We start from the raw sequence: 18371 nt of genomic DNA, 5'->3' as shown, positions 1-18371 counted from the left end.
TGCAATGTAATGATAAAACACCACAGATTACTGGACTGCCATGAGAGTCTGCAAGCCCATTTGAGCACTGGGATTTGCAGCCATGATGAAGCAGTCTGAACCTGTGTGGAACCAAGCTGGGCTTGCATGGCAACAAGAATGGATCACAGGACCTCAGTCTGAGCTTCCATTGCAGCAGTCAGTCATTGAATGCTTTTGCCTATGCTGTAATGGAAGTTGAGACAGTGGCCACCAAACATTGTGTCATGGCTGGGTCTCCAAGTGGGGTTGACCATTAATTCCTCGGTGGAAAGGATGGGCTCCAAGCTCTGCACGAAGCCCTGTGCCAAGCTGGACTGCCCCATGTCCCTGGATAGTGACAACTGGCTGGTTTGTCAATGCACCAAGTGACTCTGTGTGCCTGCCTGTTAGCATTCCCTTGTATGCTGCCCCATCAAAATCCTCATCCAAGTCCATTGCAGCAGAACTCATCTGCCACCTCGCCCTCCAGGGTACTGGTACACATGCTATCTTTTACTCCTAGCTTGGCTAGAACCCATTTATACCTGGCGACTCACCACATGCAGATCCCAAATCTGTACTGACCTCAAAATTTTGCACAGTGCCTGTATGCAAACTGGCAGTGGTGAGTGTCAGATCAAGTGATGGTGCTTCATCATCAGACTTCTGCTTTTGCTTGTGCCCTTCATGGTGATGCTGCACTGGTTGACGTGGTGGCAGCTTTTGTGTATCTGAAAGCATGCAGACAGGGAGGGTTGATGTAAGGGAAAGTGGGTTGGGTGGAAAGCAAGGGGTCCATGGTCACACCATCTGCAGCTTGGGGATAAGGGCGAAGTGGGATTTAAGAAGATGCAAGAGGCTGCAACATGCCAGCATCCTGGATGGTCTCGGTGACACCGATTGCAATGACTTTAATCACTGCCAGCCCAATAACTCACAGCACCATCTCCTCCAAGTTCTCAGGAGATGCAGGCGTACCTGTCCCCAATCAATACCCTGCTGCTCCTTTGTCCTACAAGAAAGAAGGAAAGTGTCAGTAAGTACATTGCAATGTGTTTGGGTGATGTGCTTGTTATAGTTGAATAGCTGGCAGACTATAGAACCTGAGAGATGTGGGTGTCAAGCTTGCAGGATAGACAAGTGGTATGGGGGACGTGGACCATCTGAATGTTCGGCATGAGTCCTGGTTATTGTTGCTGCATTGAGCAGTGTGTGAGATTCATGGTGCAATTGTTAGGATATGACATTGGCAAGATGATCTTGACCAGCCATGTGTGGTCATTAACTTTTTAGTGGTACTGCATCCAGATTCTCAGGCCAGACTCCTTGAATTGAGCTCCCTGACTACCTGCTCCCATTCACTACGCAGTGAGTGCTTGGAGGGCCACCGGACCCCCCTGCGGAAGTTTTCTCTCCTCCTTTCCACTTGCTGGCCCAAGGCCCTCAGTGCCACATGAGAGAACCTGGGAGCCTTCTCTCTGACCTGATGCTCATTTGGTAGTCTTTTTCCTTCCCTGAAACACTTTTGGAGACTATTTCAACAACTGTTGCACCTGAATGCACCTGCCCTTTAAGAAGTGGCTAGCTTTAACTTATGCTAGCCACACACTGAGCATGCGGCTAGTCAGCAACATGATTAGTGTTGGACTGCCCATCACAGTCAAGGAGGTGAGCAGGCAGCATGATGTTTGTTTGCTGACTGCATCACCTTGATCAGGGACGGGATAACCACACATCGCGCTCCCATGCCGATTAACTGGCCTTATCAAATTTTTAGCCCCCTGAATTTAGCAGATTTTGAGTGCTCATATTTGTTATTGATATGAGTACAGCTCCTCCATTGTTCTAACAAAATTTACGAAATTATTTTTTGTATTATGACTATCACCTGATTTTTAACCACAAATTAGATTGCACTAATTTGACAATTTTTTGCTGGTTTTAATAATGGTTTGTCTTCATTATTCTTGTGTAGATCGGCCTGGTCTTGCCAGTGTAGACAAGATAGAAAAAATCCAGGAATCCTTCCTTCTTGCATTTGAACATTACATCAATTATCGCAAGCACAATGTTGCTCACTTTTGGCCAAAACTACTGATGAAGGTGACAGACCTGCGAATGATTGGAGCCTGCCATGCAAGCCGTTTTCTTCATATGAAGGTGGAATGTCCAACAGAACTTTTTCCACCATTATTCCTGGAAGTCTTTGAAGATTAGGAACCTGACTTTGAACCAGTGCACTACCCGAATATCTGTGAACTGCGTTAGCACTACTGAGCAATGTTTCATTGGACTTCACAGAGTACCTTTTCCAGATATGGTGAGAAACATTCCATTAATGCGGGTACTAGTGATTTTGTGAACGTAGCTTTTGTACACATTTTTGCTTATCTTGTGGACTAATGTTGTTCATGTTTGTTTTCAAATAAGACAATATGGTAGAATATTGCTTTGTGGTAAGGAACTCCAAACTCCAGATGTCCTATGAATTTTCTTTTGCATGGATCTTTAATATGACTAAATATGCTGCAGCTATTGCTGCAGGCTGGCTACCATTATATAAGGCTGAATCAATTTGAATTTATATGGAAATTACAGAGCTACTTCTTGTTCTGAAACCAAAATGCAAGTATGAACAAAATAACTGATAAGAGTTCCTACTCCCCCCCCCGCCCCCAATATCTGAGCTACCTTCTTACTATTATTCAATCAATGATCATTTAAGTACCCAGAACTGTGAAGTGCGGGTAAAATAGATGCAGTTGAAGTGTACAGTGTAGATAAAATAAACAAATAAATAAAAACTCATCACATTTCAGTACACTATAGGAAGAATAAAATAGAGGGCTGAACAACACCATAACTTGTCATATTATCCTGTGGCATTCACATCCATGTTGCCAATTTCAGCACAAAGTGTAGACATTGTGTCATAAACCACAATCCCAATCAGACCGATTGGAGGGTTAGCCAGAGATTTCAAACAGAAAAGTTCACAGTTTTGCAATTAGGTTTACCTTTCCAAGGTTGGATTTGGGCCTCTAAGGAAAGATTATTTAGAGCCCTTCCCTGGCTTTGGCTATGCTGCACCTGATGTGAAAGTGTTTGATGCTGACACTGGGAACCAGCAAGAGAAAAGTATTCTCTCCTGACACTGCCATCCCTTGGGCAAAAGAAATTGTAAAGTGGCCTGCCCTTGAATATTCTATTGATATCAAATCTAGGAGGAGAAGAAGTAACTTTGCTATTGCTGACATATTTTATAATATGATTGGTAGCTTCAACAGATACACATTTAAGCTGTCTTTCTGGAACGCTTTATTAGGAACATGATCAATCTTACTGCACATTTACTCACCAACTCCAAGGCAAAATACTCAGAAATAATCCTTTTATTTAGTTTATTTATTTTGCTTATTACCATACATGATTTTCCACAGCTTGATAGAGCTCATATTTACATGGTGCTAATCCATTTGTAGGTAGTGCTTTAATGCCTCCTGCAAATTGAGCTATAATTTTTGCAGCTTTATCTCTTCAAACTGTGGGAATACATATTAGCATTAAAAATATCAATATATATGCCTTGATACAGAGATCCTTACAGTGCCATATGGTTGTATTCACAATTAGCAGGAATGCATTCTTGCAATTATTCTAGTTCATGGTTGACATTGCTGATGAGGACTGCAAGCCTTGTTAATGGAGGTTCCTTCCTGGACATTTTTCCCTGTAGTCTAACAATAATGGTTTCCCGATGAATGGTTTCCCTAACCTTGTAGTTTTCAATGCACCTTTCTTTATCTAACAAGATTACGTTGATTGAAAATTGAAGTTTCATGCACGATTGTCTTAAAAGACCAAAGCCAGGCCTTTGAAGCAAATGGTTGGTTCTGGCACAACTAAACCAAAACTGTTTGTGTTGGTTGATCTTTTTTGCTGCCTAAAGTCCTGCTTCTACCTGGAATGCACCATATAGCAAGAAACAACAGCAAACATAATGTGAATCCATTTACCACTAAGTAAGTGGGGGAGGGGGCAGGGGCAGAGATGGCATGGTGGGGGAGGGAGAAATGAGAAGGAAAAGTTTGGGGGTAAAAAATACATTCAATAAGAGGTGATTAAACATTGTTTTTGAGGAAGAGTTTCTCATAAAATTTTAAATAAGCTTAGCCTTCTAACTGGGCTTGGTTAGTATATTGCATACATTTTGTTATTTCTTTGTAGCCAAGCCGAATGTTTTGTAAAGTAAAAGGTAGCTTATACAAATGTCCACTAGTCACTACTTAGCTGAACATACAGGCTAAGAATATTGAATGCACAGACAATCAGGATGAAAAAAAACTGTGTAGGAAGCCTGAATTCTATTTTTGATATATGAAGCACATTAAGTAATAACAGAATGATATACCTAAGGAAAACAAGCCACTTTTTAAAAAACATACCAGGTGTATCATGTTTGCACAGTATTAATTAAATTTATGATATTTCCTTGGTATTTTTAATAAAAGAACGACCACTTTACAAAGTAGAATTTAAAGAAATAAAGAGAAACACACCTTTCTGATCTAGTTGCAATCATGTTTAAATGATACATATCGAAGTGCTTTGAAAGTATGACAGTTTTTTTTTCATTAGCTGTAATGTCCATTGAGTGAGGAAGACAACATTGGCTAACAGGTGACAAATAAGCCCTAAAGTTGCACTGTGAGGAAATGTCATTGGTTTGAACTCTGTTGTCAGCAGCCATTTGAAAATTTCCACAGGAATATTCCATAAATTAAATTTCACATTGCTGTTCGTGCATAAATTAATACATTTCTGAATGTATTCCTATAGGATATTTGTTGCATTAAGTATTCATATGGGGCAGAAGTGTTTTGGTGAACGCATCTCTGCTTTAGCTGCCCTTAAATTTGATTAGCTCTGCATTCCTGTCATCAACACCACAATGTTATGTAGTCTTAAAATGGTTTGTCTGGTCACTCTGAATTTTGTGTTTTAAAATGAAATTCTTTCTGGTACTTCATGAGAAAACCATGCTATTGAGATTTTTAGTCATGCCAATTTTGACTAATATTGAATGTCCTTTGTACTAGAGGGAATGAGGAGGGGATGCAAAACACTAAAAAAAATGAATTATTATTTAGTTTACTATATAACGTTTATATCTGAATTACTTCCCAACACATTCTTGAATCCAATCTGTTCGTTTGGGCTGTCCAATGTACATCATCTCTCCAACGCTATTTCTGTCCAAAAAAAACCTCGAAAATCTTCCTTTTTTTAAGTTCTCTTTAATTAAAATCAATAATTCTTCAAAAAGGCAAATATTTCAATCTGAAATAAACAAGGGCCTTTGTTTCCAAGTCAGCTCTGGAACAGCAGTTGGAGAATTGGTTTAATTGTGTTGCATTCTCTGTTCAGCTATGTATGATTTGAATAATCTGCTGAATGGAGAACTTTGGAATATGCTGCCTATTTCACCCAAGGTTGAGCCTCTCATCCTTTGTTTTTATTGAGGATTATATCCAGTGCTTAGTCTGTAAATAAACTCCACATCCCATTGTTTTTCACAGACTCTGAAATAGTGAATGAGCTAAAATTCTAAGGATTTTCACTTAAATGTTTTTGACATTAATGTATAGTTAAGCCAACAGTACCTAAACACACATTTGTCCATGGAATATTGAAAATATTTCATAAATATTTTGATCTAACCCAGAGGTCATCATGCTTTAGGTAGATAATAATGTGATAATTTAATATATTTTCAAAACCAAATGAAAAAGCATTTAATAATTTGGCATGAAAGTGCTAAGAAAAAGCCGTGCTTCTTTTCAAATTGTTAGAATTTGTCGCGTGATACACTACTTTCCTCCTTAGGGACTGACGGTGCTGAGTGATGGTCATATTTGCATCTTTACCAAATCTGTTATTGGAATACCAATAGATTTAGGTGAAAGAAAGAAAAAGAACTTGAATTTATATAGCACTTTTTGCCACCTCAGGACTACCCAAAGCACTTTACAGGTTAGACGGACGTTTTGCATATTAATACTCTTCCCCTCGGGTAGTAGTAGTCAGTGGATAATAAGTAATGACTTACTGAAGTTACTTTCAAAGCACAACTTAGAACAAGTTCTATTTTTTTTTAAAATTTACAATCTGTAATGTTCTTCAATTTAGTGGAATAAGAGTTATATGTAATAGTGCACTTCATGAGCACTGGTGCAAGGAGAAATGTTGCTAAGAGAATAATCTGAGGTTGCAGGAATACTCTGGGTGTAACTGGAGCATTCTAAAGTGCAATGGAGCCACAAAATTTCGCCTCCTGTTGTCCTGCAGTTAGTTCACAGTATTGCTTGTAAACATCCAACCACTGATTGTCTTGACCTACCTTCAAACCTGTCTTGGAGCTTTTTTCCCCCATTTTCTGTGTTTATTTTTGTGCTGCATTTTATGTTATTTTCAGTTTGAGTTATTTTGTATTTTTTTAAGATTAATTTTAGCAAATTTAGCAAATTATAAAGCTGCACATAAGAAAATATCAATTCTAAAGAAATCACATTTTATCATTTTTGTAATCAAATTAATTTTAAGTTCAGCAATACATTTAGAATAAGTCGGAAAGTTATTATAAATTATATTTTGCCCTTCCAAAGTCCTTGTTACAGTGTATTGTTGTTCTATTCCTTATTGACAAATAGTGCTAAAAGTTGCATGTAATTTTGCCGCAACAGATTAAAATGGGGCTCCTGTTAGAAATAAGGGGGAAGATTGGAGATATAATGTTGGGCCATGCTGTCTCTCTCTCTCTCTCTCTCTCTCTCCAGAACCCTCCCCTCCCTACCTCACCTCAATGCCCTTCCCCCTACACCCCCCACCCTGCCCACTAATTTGGCTGCCGATGACTTCCAAGTACAGATCAGAGCCTGCCTAAAATGGGCATTAGGCCCCTTGAATATGTTGGTCAGGCCTAACACCTGTTTTAGGGTCCCAATACCAAACATACCAAATTCAGCAAAAATGAGTTAGACCAGGCTTCATGCCTGCCTCACTCGGCTTTTCTGGATGTGCCACATTCTAACCAAAAATCCTTCAAGGGGTTACTGAAGGTAACCAAAAAAATGGTATGTTTTGTTTTTGTTTTTGTTTCTAACTTGCCTTAACGTGGGCCCAGGAGGAGCAGGAGTGCAATTTGCAACCAATCGCATTTGGCTCCCCACCTCCGCTGGCAAGATATGGCAAGAAGCCCAAATGGCATCTACACCTCACCAGTATAATGGAAATGAGGCACTCGGTCCAATTTGGAACGCGTAAACCTGCCAGACTTGCATAGGACACCAGGAACAAGCAGAAAATGAATTTCTCCCCTAAAATGTTTTTTATCTTGTGGGAGAACGGGGAAAATTACTACTGTTGAGCTTCCAATTTTGGCTTTCATTAGATGATCATGAAGCAGTCTGCTGCCTGGACTGGCTTGAAATGAGCACAGGATATGCACCAACATGTAATGAGAAACTAGGGGGCAACATAACTTTAAATTGTAATTCAAGTTTTAACTTAATTGAATCAGATTTTAGAGTCTCAGTTATGAAGAACAATTACTAAGCAATATACCATATTTTTTATGAAACCTATTTATAATACACCGTGCTTACCCAGCCATGATTGAATTCTAAAGTCCTGTATATAAGATTAAAATTGCTTGTACAGAGAATAAATATTGTAAATATATAGATAACTAGTCTTATCCTGATTTACTTTCTTTGTTTTGTTTAAGTAATCCATATTGTTTCCTTAATGGATTGTCACGTCAGTCGATTGGGAATTGTGCTGGGTTCAATTTCCAATTAAGTCTTAATATAAATTAACAGAATGTACGAAACAAAATCCAGTCTGAAAGGCTGTTTGACATTTTCCCTTGATCGTACAAGAAGGCTTAGTATCAGAACACTAAAATTCAGGTGGAAATAATTTTAGCCCTGACAATGTCTAGTATTAGCGAACACTTTTATTTAATAACATATTAATGCTTTCCCTTTTCCCTTTTAACCATTGATCTTCCTGACCCCTGACCACAACTTTCTGTGACATGGGCAGTTTTGTTCCAAGAGGCCACATGAGATTCGAAAATGAATGTTAGCAGGAAGAGACCCTTCGGAATGCTGGAAGGGGAGGCGAGGGGAAGATGTGGCATGCTGAAGGTAACGGAAATGGCAGAGGATGATTGTTGAATGTGGAGGCAGGTGGGGTGATGTCACCAACAAACACATCTCCCCCTGCCTCCTCTTTCAGCATTCTGAAGGGACTCCACAATACCTTGTTCCACTCCTCAATCCCAACATTTCCTCCCCTTTCCATGAGCATAGGAAATGCCATACCAGCCCTTTTACTTCTTCAATTCTCACCATCCAAGAATGTTCCTTCCAAGTGAAACAGCGACTTACTTATTTATTTTACTTATTTACTTATTTGCCTACTCTTGCTCCTAATTCCTATGTCCATATGTACTACTTTCTATTTAGTATACTATATTCATTGCTTCCTATGCAGACTCCTTTACAAAAGGGAAACCAAATGCAAATTGGCTGACTTCTTTGCGGAACACATCCATTCAATCCACAAACATGCCCCCAAGTTTCTGGTCACTCTGTCGTTTTAAGTCTGCACCCTCCTCCCACTCTGACATTTCTAACCTCAGCCTCCCACACTGTTCCAGTGAAGCTCAGCATATGCTTGAGGAACAGCACCTCATCTTTCGATTAGGCACTTTACAACCATTCGGTCTCTAACATTGAGTTCAACATTTTCAGATCATAACCTGTGTCCATTATTATTTTGTTCCCTTTGGGCTTATTTGTTTTCAGATAGTGAACTGTTAAATGATAAATCTGTTTTTTCCGCCTACACATTCCCTAAACCCATCTTTTGTTTCTTTACTTGTGCCATTACCAACCCCCTTTGTCTTGCACCATTATCCCATTTAATCTCTCCTGCCTTCCACTCTATCACAGACCTTCCCTTTTGTTCTTTACTCCCCTCCCCCCAATCCCCCCCCCCAACTAATCCCCCCCCCCCCCCACTTTTCCCCCCAACCCCTCACTTTTCCCTGCCTCTGTACTTGTCTACAACCTGTTACATCTTTTCCCTGTTCCAATGAAAGTTCATCATCCTGAAACGTTAACTCTGTTTCTCTCTCCAAAGATGCTGCCAGACCTGCTGAGTACTTCCAGCATTTTCTGCTTTTATTTCTGATTTCCAGCATTTGCTGTACTTTGCTTTTGGATTGTTCGGTCATGTTCACTCTAATCAAATTCATTGCTGTCTTCAGATGAAATTCCCACATCTGCATTTCTAACAAGGTCGCTGGATAACAATCAAAAGGAGAACCTTGATTGATTATTCCTCCCCCCGACCCCCCCGCCCTCCAACCCATCAGTTCTAAGGCCAATTGTAGTGTCCCTACCAGTTCACCAAATGCTATCAACTAACTCAGCACAAGACTGGCTTTTCACAGTTCAGCTGAATTTTTTTTTTCCATAAATGTCACTCACCCATTGTCCCATATTATTAAAACCCTGGTGATAATAGTTAACTTACTGAAGCATTATTTTATTATCTGCAAGTGAATTCTATGCAGGTGTCCTTACTAAGTGCTTGCAGACAAGCGTAACTGACACTGATTATGTGAAAATAGATTGAAAGCTGTGTAAAGGTAGTGTTATAATGGAGGTGGTGCAATGTCATAGCCCAGCAAAATAAGCTTCCTTTGTTCCCTTGTTCAAAGGTTAGAAAAAAGTTTTTTTATAGTTCATACATGTAACACAGTAACAGATGAAAAATCGATCTCCTTTATACCTGAAATTGTGATTTTTTTTCTTCATATATTGATCACCATAAGTGTTAACCCTTATTCATTTGGTTTCCTTGGAACTGTTGAATTCACGTCATTAGAATTTATTTTTTAGTTAACGGAGTGTCTGGTGTGTAGAAACCTGACCCCACACAAATCTCCATAATGCATAGAAATCTTGAATGAATAGAGCTACTAACATTTGCTGATATTCAGGAAAAATTGTTAGAATCCTTATAAAGGAGTTCCCATTTACCTCTTTAAACCTCTGGAATCAAAATAACAACTCTGACTGTGTTTAGGAAATCTCCAAAATAACCGGTGCAATTGTATTTTCTGTTATTTTGCTATTAAATGGCACATTACTGCTTATGGCTGGTAATTATTCTTTATGTAAATGCTGATGACCTACGGTATTTTTCCTAATAAATTGTAAGATAAAATGCCGACCCCACAAATAACTATGGTGTAAATAACTAAGCTATGCTGAAAGTTGCTGATCAGCTCTTTGTTAATTATATGGATTTATATTGCACACTGTGAAGAAAGAGTTAATACGATGCAGTTCTTGCTCTCAAATAATGTTTTGATAATTGCTGTTGACAATCACATTGTATGCATCGTGTAATGAGTATCAAATATGTTTCAGCAATGTTGCAGAACAATATTTTATGTAATTGTGGATGCTGTATTTTAGTATAGATATTTTATGTAATAAAACAAATCTAAGGGAAAGAAAAACATGGTCTGTAAAATAAATTAGCGGTCTCAATGTATGTTGCAGTTTTATATAAAATAATTTCACTTTAATTTCTAACATTTGTTACAATGCTTTTGAGTACTCCTATAAAAGTGATATCGATAGATTTTTGTTGGTTATGGGAAATGGAGCAAAAATGAGAAAATGGAGTTGAAGTACAGATCAACCATGATCTAACTGGATGGCAGAACAGGCTCAAAGGGTTGAATGGCCTACTTCTGTTCCTGTGCTTTATTGAGTTGTTCAGCTATGTATAAAAATTTACCAATATTTCTGATGGTGTCGGCATCAGAACTAAACCTGGCTTAATTCAGACATACAGTCCCAATTGTGGCCATATCACGGGAAGCGACTGAGAAAAAGGTAGATCTTCTGTCAATGAGGGAATCACCCTGACCACCTGTTGACTTGAGACCTTCGAGTGATAGAAGCCTGGGAAAGCAGGTTTTGCCTACTTACTTTCAGTTGTGGAATGGTACTTGCCATCAGGAGCCAAAAAATGTATACATTGTTAAACAAAATAGTTGCTTTTGCTTCCTTTCCCCTCTAGAAACAAAAGCAAAGAGTTTTTTTTGTACTCACATTCTTCTGGTGGGGAACCTTATCCACTAGCAGCACGTATTTGAGATCTGAGTGCCATGGTCCACCAATTTCTAGCCATGGTCTTGCCGTGGGGTTTTCTACTGACAGGCAGCTGAAGGAGCTGCTCAATTGTTCCTCCAGTCCCATTTTGAAACAAGATGCTGGAGATGTGCAAAAGCATCTTGGAGTGTTGCTTGGTACATTATTTACCACACCTGCCTGATGTAAGTGTAGAATTAGGCTTACTCTTACTTGTCAGCCTGGGTAACCATTTTAATTTCACTGCTCCCAGGTTTGCCTATGTATTTTTCTCCTGTCTTTCATGTCTCCATTTCCAGATTTTGCCCAGATCTTCCTGATCTGTATTTTTCTGTCTCCCTATGTGTCTGCTTTAAAAGCTACAAAGCATGGTTGGAGATTAGGAATTTTTAGCGAGTGCTTCCGTTTTTCCTCCCCCTCATGTTTTATCTTGAAGAGCTGATTCTGGCTGCATTTCTGTCCTAAGGGCATGAGCACCCACCAGAACCTGACCCATGTGGCCATTAGTGGAGAGTGTTACCTTGCATCACCATTAAATCAAATCCTGATCTCATCTGCCTATATATAGAAGCAAATGATTCAATCCTTGGTATTTGTTACACTTTGGACACTGGTGTCCTGTATTGCCAGACTCAATATCTGATGCACATTGTGGACTGGATTTTCCAGGTTGGGTTGCAATGCTGATTATGTCCTCAATTCTGAGTCAGAAATCCAGAAGTAGCCTTGGTAGCACATTGCTCACAATTTTCTTGGAAGCAGCCAATTAAGAATAAAAACAAAAAGTGCTGGAAAGCATCAGCAGGTCTGTCAGCATATGTGGAGAGAGAAGCAGAGTTAATGTTTTGAGTCCAATATGACTTCTTCAGAACCGGAATTAGTTCAATTAAGTCAGTTAAGAAGCTGCCTCCAGAAGCTCCATCCAATTAAGGCCATTGGGCAGCACAGTGGTAGGACCAATGGAAGGCCTGCAAAGGTGTCCAGCTGGCAGCGCCTCCCGGGTGCTGCTGAGGTAGGCAGGGGACCTCGAGGGCACCTCAGAATGGAGGCACTCTGCTGCATTGTAAAAAGTTAAAAATGATGCATAGCCACAGCTGTATGGAGGGGCAACCCTTCAACTGTGGGTGGCTTATAGCCACAGTTGTTGCTGTTGCATCCCAGTTGTGGCAGCATCTCTCCCTCAATTGGCCCAATAAGCTGCCACTGTTGAGCAGATGGCCTCTGCCCGCACTCACCACACCTCCAGCAATATTGCTTGGAGGTGGAAACGTGTCTTGTTGCTGACCTCGCACATTTATGTCTGTTTTTACTCCCAGTCCTGCCTCCTAACACACCCCCACAGGACCAGAAAAGTTCAGCCCCGTTTATCACAATGGACCCTGGAAGCATTCGTGGCACTAATAGTCTACTATAATGATTGAAAGAAAAGGTTGCAACAGGAGAAACCTGTACAATTCCTTAGTCTGTCTAGGTTTTTCAAAGTACAGAACAACCACCCCAAAGATACATCTTTCATGACCAGGAAGAAATTCCAATCCATCAATGTGCAGCTAATTCAGTAATCATAGGTAAGAATAGTGCATGTGAATGTCCACTATTCTGAACCAAACTTGCTATTTCCCACAGTACATATTCCATCAATATACATGAATGCAGTTTCATGTGTGCAACATTCAGTGCAATCACTCTTTAGATTGCAGACACGTACAAACCCTATTTAGAGTAGAATTCATTCATCCAAACTGTGCAGTCAAGGTGTGCTGTGTTCTCCTCAGTACTCCTTAGAGAAAATGTGTAACAACAATACCAGCTTGTATTTATATAGCACCTTTAATGTAGTTAAAAAGTCCCAAAGTACTACACAACAATGTTATCAAACAAAATTTGACAGCAAGCCCCATGATGAGATGTTAGGACAGGTCAAAGATGTAGGTTTTAATGAGAGATGGGGAGGTTTAGGGAGGGTTTTCCAGAGCTCGGTGCCTAAACAGCTGGATGCCTGGCTCTCAGCGGTGGAACAAAGGAAATCTGTTGCGGGGGGTGAGAATGGGATCTTCTACTTTTTAAACATGTGCTCCTTCTAAGTAGTTTTCCAGTAACAAGAGTTATTATTATAGATGACTGTTGGGTGTCATTGTCTGCTACTAAGAGTGGAGGTTCATTAGATATCTCTTGTAATTACAGGAGCCACAGATATTGTTGTCAGGCTGCCTGGGTCTGTGCGCTATCAAATCACCTGTACTTGTGTGAGAGCAGAACAGTTGGATGTGGGCTCACTCTGAGAGACACCTGCACCTTCTGTAGCAGCTCTTGCCATTTCCCTGCTGTTAGACACTCTGTGGAAGCCAGCCATCCAAGAGGTTGCACCTTGCATGGTCTCATTCAGCAGCATGGTGAATCCAGACGAGAGAGACTGTTGTTGGTTGAGGAAAAAGCACTCGTGATAGAAGTTTTATCTGAGCTTTGAACCTCAACTAAAAGCAGCTCAACTGCAGAAGGGCCTGCAATAATCACACTTTATTGCAACTCAGTTAACAGCATACAACTCTGCATAGATACAGGTTGTGGATTACCCTCATAGACACACCACACTCCTTAAACTGCCTGGTAAACTTGCCATTGCTGACAATGAGCTTCCAAAACGTATTAATAGGTAGGCCCTGTGCGAACTGAATTCCTGAGCTCTGCAGCTAAGTCATCCCTCAAACCGGTTCTTTGGCTAGCAGGTTGCAGTTCTGAGCTGCAATTACACTTGCTCTTCCACTTCCTCACTCATGCTCTTGCTTCACTAAGTGCTTCCTCCTATAGCTCAATAACTCATTCCAGGTATGTACATCTATGCTGGTGTTTACCACTGTAGAAGTAGGTGGCATAGGATGCAGCGAGGTGCTCAATTGAGACTGCACATTGTGCTCAGTCACCTACTCCCCTTGGGAATCTAGAGTTGATGGAGTACATATGCTTTAGAATAGCGTGATAAGACACCCTAGAAAAAAAAGTTCATAGTGAAAGATATTTTGATGTCTTATGGTGTAGCGTGTGCCTCTTTTTGAGGGATGCATGAATGACTAAAAGAGATAAAGAATGATACTAGCCAGGCCTTTGATCTGTTTCTCTACTCAATTGCCTCCAGGCCCAGCGTCTCCACATTCCTCTCATAAAGAATCAAGAGCCATAGATTAATTAATTCCTCCCTCCTTTTGAATTTGTTGGCATACATCATATGCAGCCTTCTCTTAAAAGGAAGAATTTCTGAGAGACGATTAATGTGCCCCAAGAGTCCAGAGCAGCAACATCTTGCGTGAATGTGAGTATGTATGCAGGTACATAATGTCAGCAGCATCTTTGGTGTCTGTTGTTTGTCATATTTACTGGTCACAAGACAAATGCTTTGTCCTACCGCAATTAGAAAAAGAGGGCATGCCAATGTATTTAGCAAGTTCCCAACCAACTGGCAGAATGCCTTGTATTTTCCTTCTGTAATGCAGCAACAAGCTGATGAAGCAGTGTTGATAAGTTTCATTGTAAGGAAGCAAAATAGGAGCAGCTGTTATATTGGCAACCTTCCTGAGGCAAACAAATCCTGGAACTCCCTGCCAAACAGGACTGTGAGAATATCTTCACCACACAGACTACAGCAGCTGAGGAAGACAGCCCACTACCACTTTCTCAAGAGCAACTAGGGAAGGGGAATATATGCTGGTCTTGTCAGTGGTTCCCCAGTGTGAATGAAGAATTTTAAAAAAAACTTTAAGATTCTGCTCCTGTTTCTATAGACAAGCAAATTTGCCCTTTCAATCCACATGAATCTGGCAGTACATTTCACTGGAAAAGTAACCTTTGTCCAAATGGAACCCTCCTGCAATTGTAGTTTTAAAGTAGCTTCATTAATCAAATGGAGCTTTTCTTTCTTGTTGACTTATTTCAACCCTTTCAGCATCTGTTCCATAGCAGGACAGCTGTAAAATGTTTTAAAAAGAAGCCCTTAAGGCAGCTGCTCGGCAATTCCCACTATCTGGCTCTTCTGCACTCCTAGCATGACATTCACTGTGTGCTAGAAGCATTATGCTGGTATTTGCTGGTCTTGTACAATCTGGCAAGGTCAGCTGTGTGCACTATCAGCATGTATAGTTCCTGAGTAGCCACAGATCCCTTTCTCAGACCCATAACTTTCTAATGGGCATTGCTAGATAGCAATCAAGAACAGGAACCCTGGCTGGAAAGTTCAATTCGTACAGGCTCAATGGTCACTTGGATGAGGTACCACAGGGCACCTGACATCCATAAAACCAATACTTCAGCAGGAGTCAAACCTTCAGCGGAGATTTGTCAGAAAAATAATGGTGACCATATGCGTAAATTGAACCCCCCCTAATCGGAGGGGTTTGGCTCAGATGGCATGTTAAAATTTGAAAACAGACCTCAAGCCAATGCAATAAGCGTGGCCAACCAATGCATTCAGGTGGCAGGTCAGTCAATCAAAACTTTTAAGGAGGCTGCATGCCTCAATTTTAACCAGCATTTTTTTTAACCCACTTTTTAGCTGTGTTTCCTGGGCCTTCAGAAACCTGGAAGGTAAAAGGTGAGAAGGGCCAGATCCATGAGGTAAGTGTATGGACAGAAAAAGTATTTCCCCCAGGCCCAACAAGCTTACCTGCTTATGAAAACAGAAAATGCTTAAGTACTCAGCAGATCTGACAGCATCTGTGAAGAGAAAAAGATTAACAGGCCCAATTTGAACTGAATCAAAACCCATTCACTTACACAGAATTTAAATTAGGCCAATTAACAGTGTTTCTCCATCCACAGGTGCTGCCAAATCTGATTAGTTCCATCATTTTCTGTTTTTATTTTAGGTTTCCTACACCTGCAGTAATTTGCTTTGTGTAAACCGACCTGGATCTCCCTTCCTAACAGCACTACGGGTGTATCCAAACCACATGTACTGCAGTGGTTCAAGAAGGCAGCTCACCACCGCCTCAAGGACAATTAGGGATGGGCCTAGCCAGTGACACCCACATCCCGTGAAAGAATAAAATCTGCTTTCCTCTATGTGATCAGCCAACTTTTCCAGCCCCACCTGCATCCACAGCTCCTCCCTGCAATTTCCCCCAATCTCTCTATCATAACAAACCACCTGTCCTCTCCAAGACCTGTGCCATACATCTGATTTCCTGCCCAAGTCTCCTCCCCATCACTCCCCGTAGATGTACAGGTAAAGACTGCCAGAATTTACTAATAGTGACCTATCAATATGATTTTTATAAGAGAAGACAATCTCCAGAGAATTTTTTGCATATTGGCAGTATTTATTCCTTAGCTGTGCATGTTTATACAGTACTATTTCACATATACAGTATGAAATGATTAATGCAGTCTGTGCCTCTGGATTTTAGTTGTTTTGAGATAACCATTCATTACTTCCATTAATAACCATATTAGATCGATTTCTCATCAAAACAATCGAGCATTCAAGTAATTTAGAACACAAACCTTTCTCTACCAAAGTCTTCATGAAAAAGTCTTTGCAAATGAAAAAGATCTCTTCCCATTAAAAACCACCAAACAAAATGATACTGAACACCACATTGCATCACATCATTCACATGCAATGCCAGCAAGATAACAAATGATACAGTTTTTCTGGCTCTGCTGCCTAAAAATGTTTCCATTAAGATATTACCTTTTTTTAAGCAGGTGAAGTAACCTTGGGTTTGCAAGACTTAAAGGGAGGTTTAAAGAGCTTTTTTAAAAGTCCAGTCATAAATAATACATGCCTGGAAATTATAGAGCATTATATGAATGTTTAATATGTTTGAATGAATGGGTTACAACCTCCATTAAAATAGCAGAGACAGAAATTTTATACAGGAGTTTTAAGTGTTCATTCCATAACTATAATTTCCAGGTTATGCTTCAATCTAATTGCTTAGCCAATTTCTGGTGGTGTACACAAGAAAAGGTGTTGGATCACAGTTAACAGTAGTCATGATCAGAAAATACGTCAGTCTTGGGCATCATACCTGTAAAATATAATTGCACCTCTGGCTCTTATTATATACCTTTACAGCTAAATATATGACATGTAGTAATGTACTTCAAATTGCCTGAAAAAAATCCCAAAATGTTTGCATCGATGATTAGGGTGCAGAGTGTAAGTGACTGATATTTTGAGCACAAAGATTAAAAGGTCAAGACCACCTAGAAAGAGCTAGATTTGTTATCAATCTTTGTACAAAATTAATGTATAAAAGCTGAGAGTGACTGATGTATTTAGATCAACCTGACACAGCCATAAAACGCATGCCTATACATTTATTTAAAGTCATCCAGACAGTCTGGCATTACTCTCCACATAATAAGAGCAACACACCTTTATTGGTTTAACATTACTCTCACCTCTGAAAACACATCAAATTGCTTTGGCTGCTGGAAGGTAACGAATACTGAAATACCTATCAATTAATAGCTCAGTCTATTGACAGCGAACAGCTGAGCTATACACATAAGAGGTTAATTTTAACCCTGTGTGCCTGACAAAAGCCAGCTGGGTGGGAAATAAAGAACCAACAGGTTTTTTACCCATTCAAATTCCAACCTTTTCATCTCATTTCAGATTTTAGCCTTCAACCCTAGAGCAGGCAAGGGCCTCAGGATTCCTATTTGCCCAAATTCATATCATGTATAAAAGACCCGACTGCATTTTCACTGGGGCTGAAACAGGAAAGGCACAGTAACTTTCCTGTCAGATTGAAGCATTCTGAAAAACGGAAGAGGCCTCGAAGTATAAAACTTTCCTTTCTGGGGCCAGGAGCAGGAGTGCTCCAGTAGAAATCTTAAGGAAAGTCACAGTGTCCAATGCCATAGATAATGCACTTCCTTCCCACGACACTCTCCTGAAGTCACATCCCCGTGACTTACCCGTTTCCCTCAGTGATGGCCAGCACCCCCCCCACCCCCTTTCCCACTCCCCCCTTCCGCCAGTTATCTGCATCTCTCTGCTGGTTTCAGGCACACAGCTGACAAATGGCATCTAGATGATGCTCAGCAGTTAAAATGTCCTCGGGGCCCCAAGCACTTGTATATGAGCACATTTCATACCTGCTCCCAACCATCACCACCATCCCCACC

The 18371-nt window shown here is 40.3% G+C and overlaps 1 protein-coding gene across 10 annotated transcripts in view; it reads left to right on the top strand.

The window, feature by feature from the left end:
* The window catches only part of LOC144678904 (thyroid hormone receptor beta), a 252321-nt gene extending 237791 nt beyond the window's left edge, over positions 1–14530 (top strand). For 9 of the 10 annotated variants that reach the window (XM_078538981.1, XM_078538985.1, XM_078538983.1 and 6 more), the window contains one exon: positions 1976–10600. In XM_078538981.1, the coding sequence (XP_078395107.1) occupies positions 1976–2217 (242 nt within the window). In that variant the 3' untranslated portion in view covers positions 2218–10600. Of the gene's footprint in view, positions 1–1975; positions 10601–14469 lie in introns of those variants that run through there. The other variant, XR_013576205.1, reaches the window with a different exon arrangement.
* The last annotated feature ends 3841 nt before the right edge of the window (positions 14531–18371 follow it).

This window comes from Cetorhinus maximus, chromosome 3, assembly GCF_964194155.1.
Source record: "Cetorhinus maximus chromosome 3, sCetMax3.hap1.1, whole genome shotgun sequence".
Lineage (NCBI taxonomy): Eukaryota > Metazoa > Chordata > Chondrichthyes > Lamniformes > Cetorhinidae > Cetorhinus > Cetorhinus maximus.
This window is presented reverse-complemented; position numbering and strand designations above follow the sequence as displayed.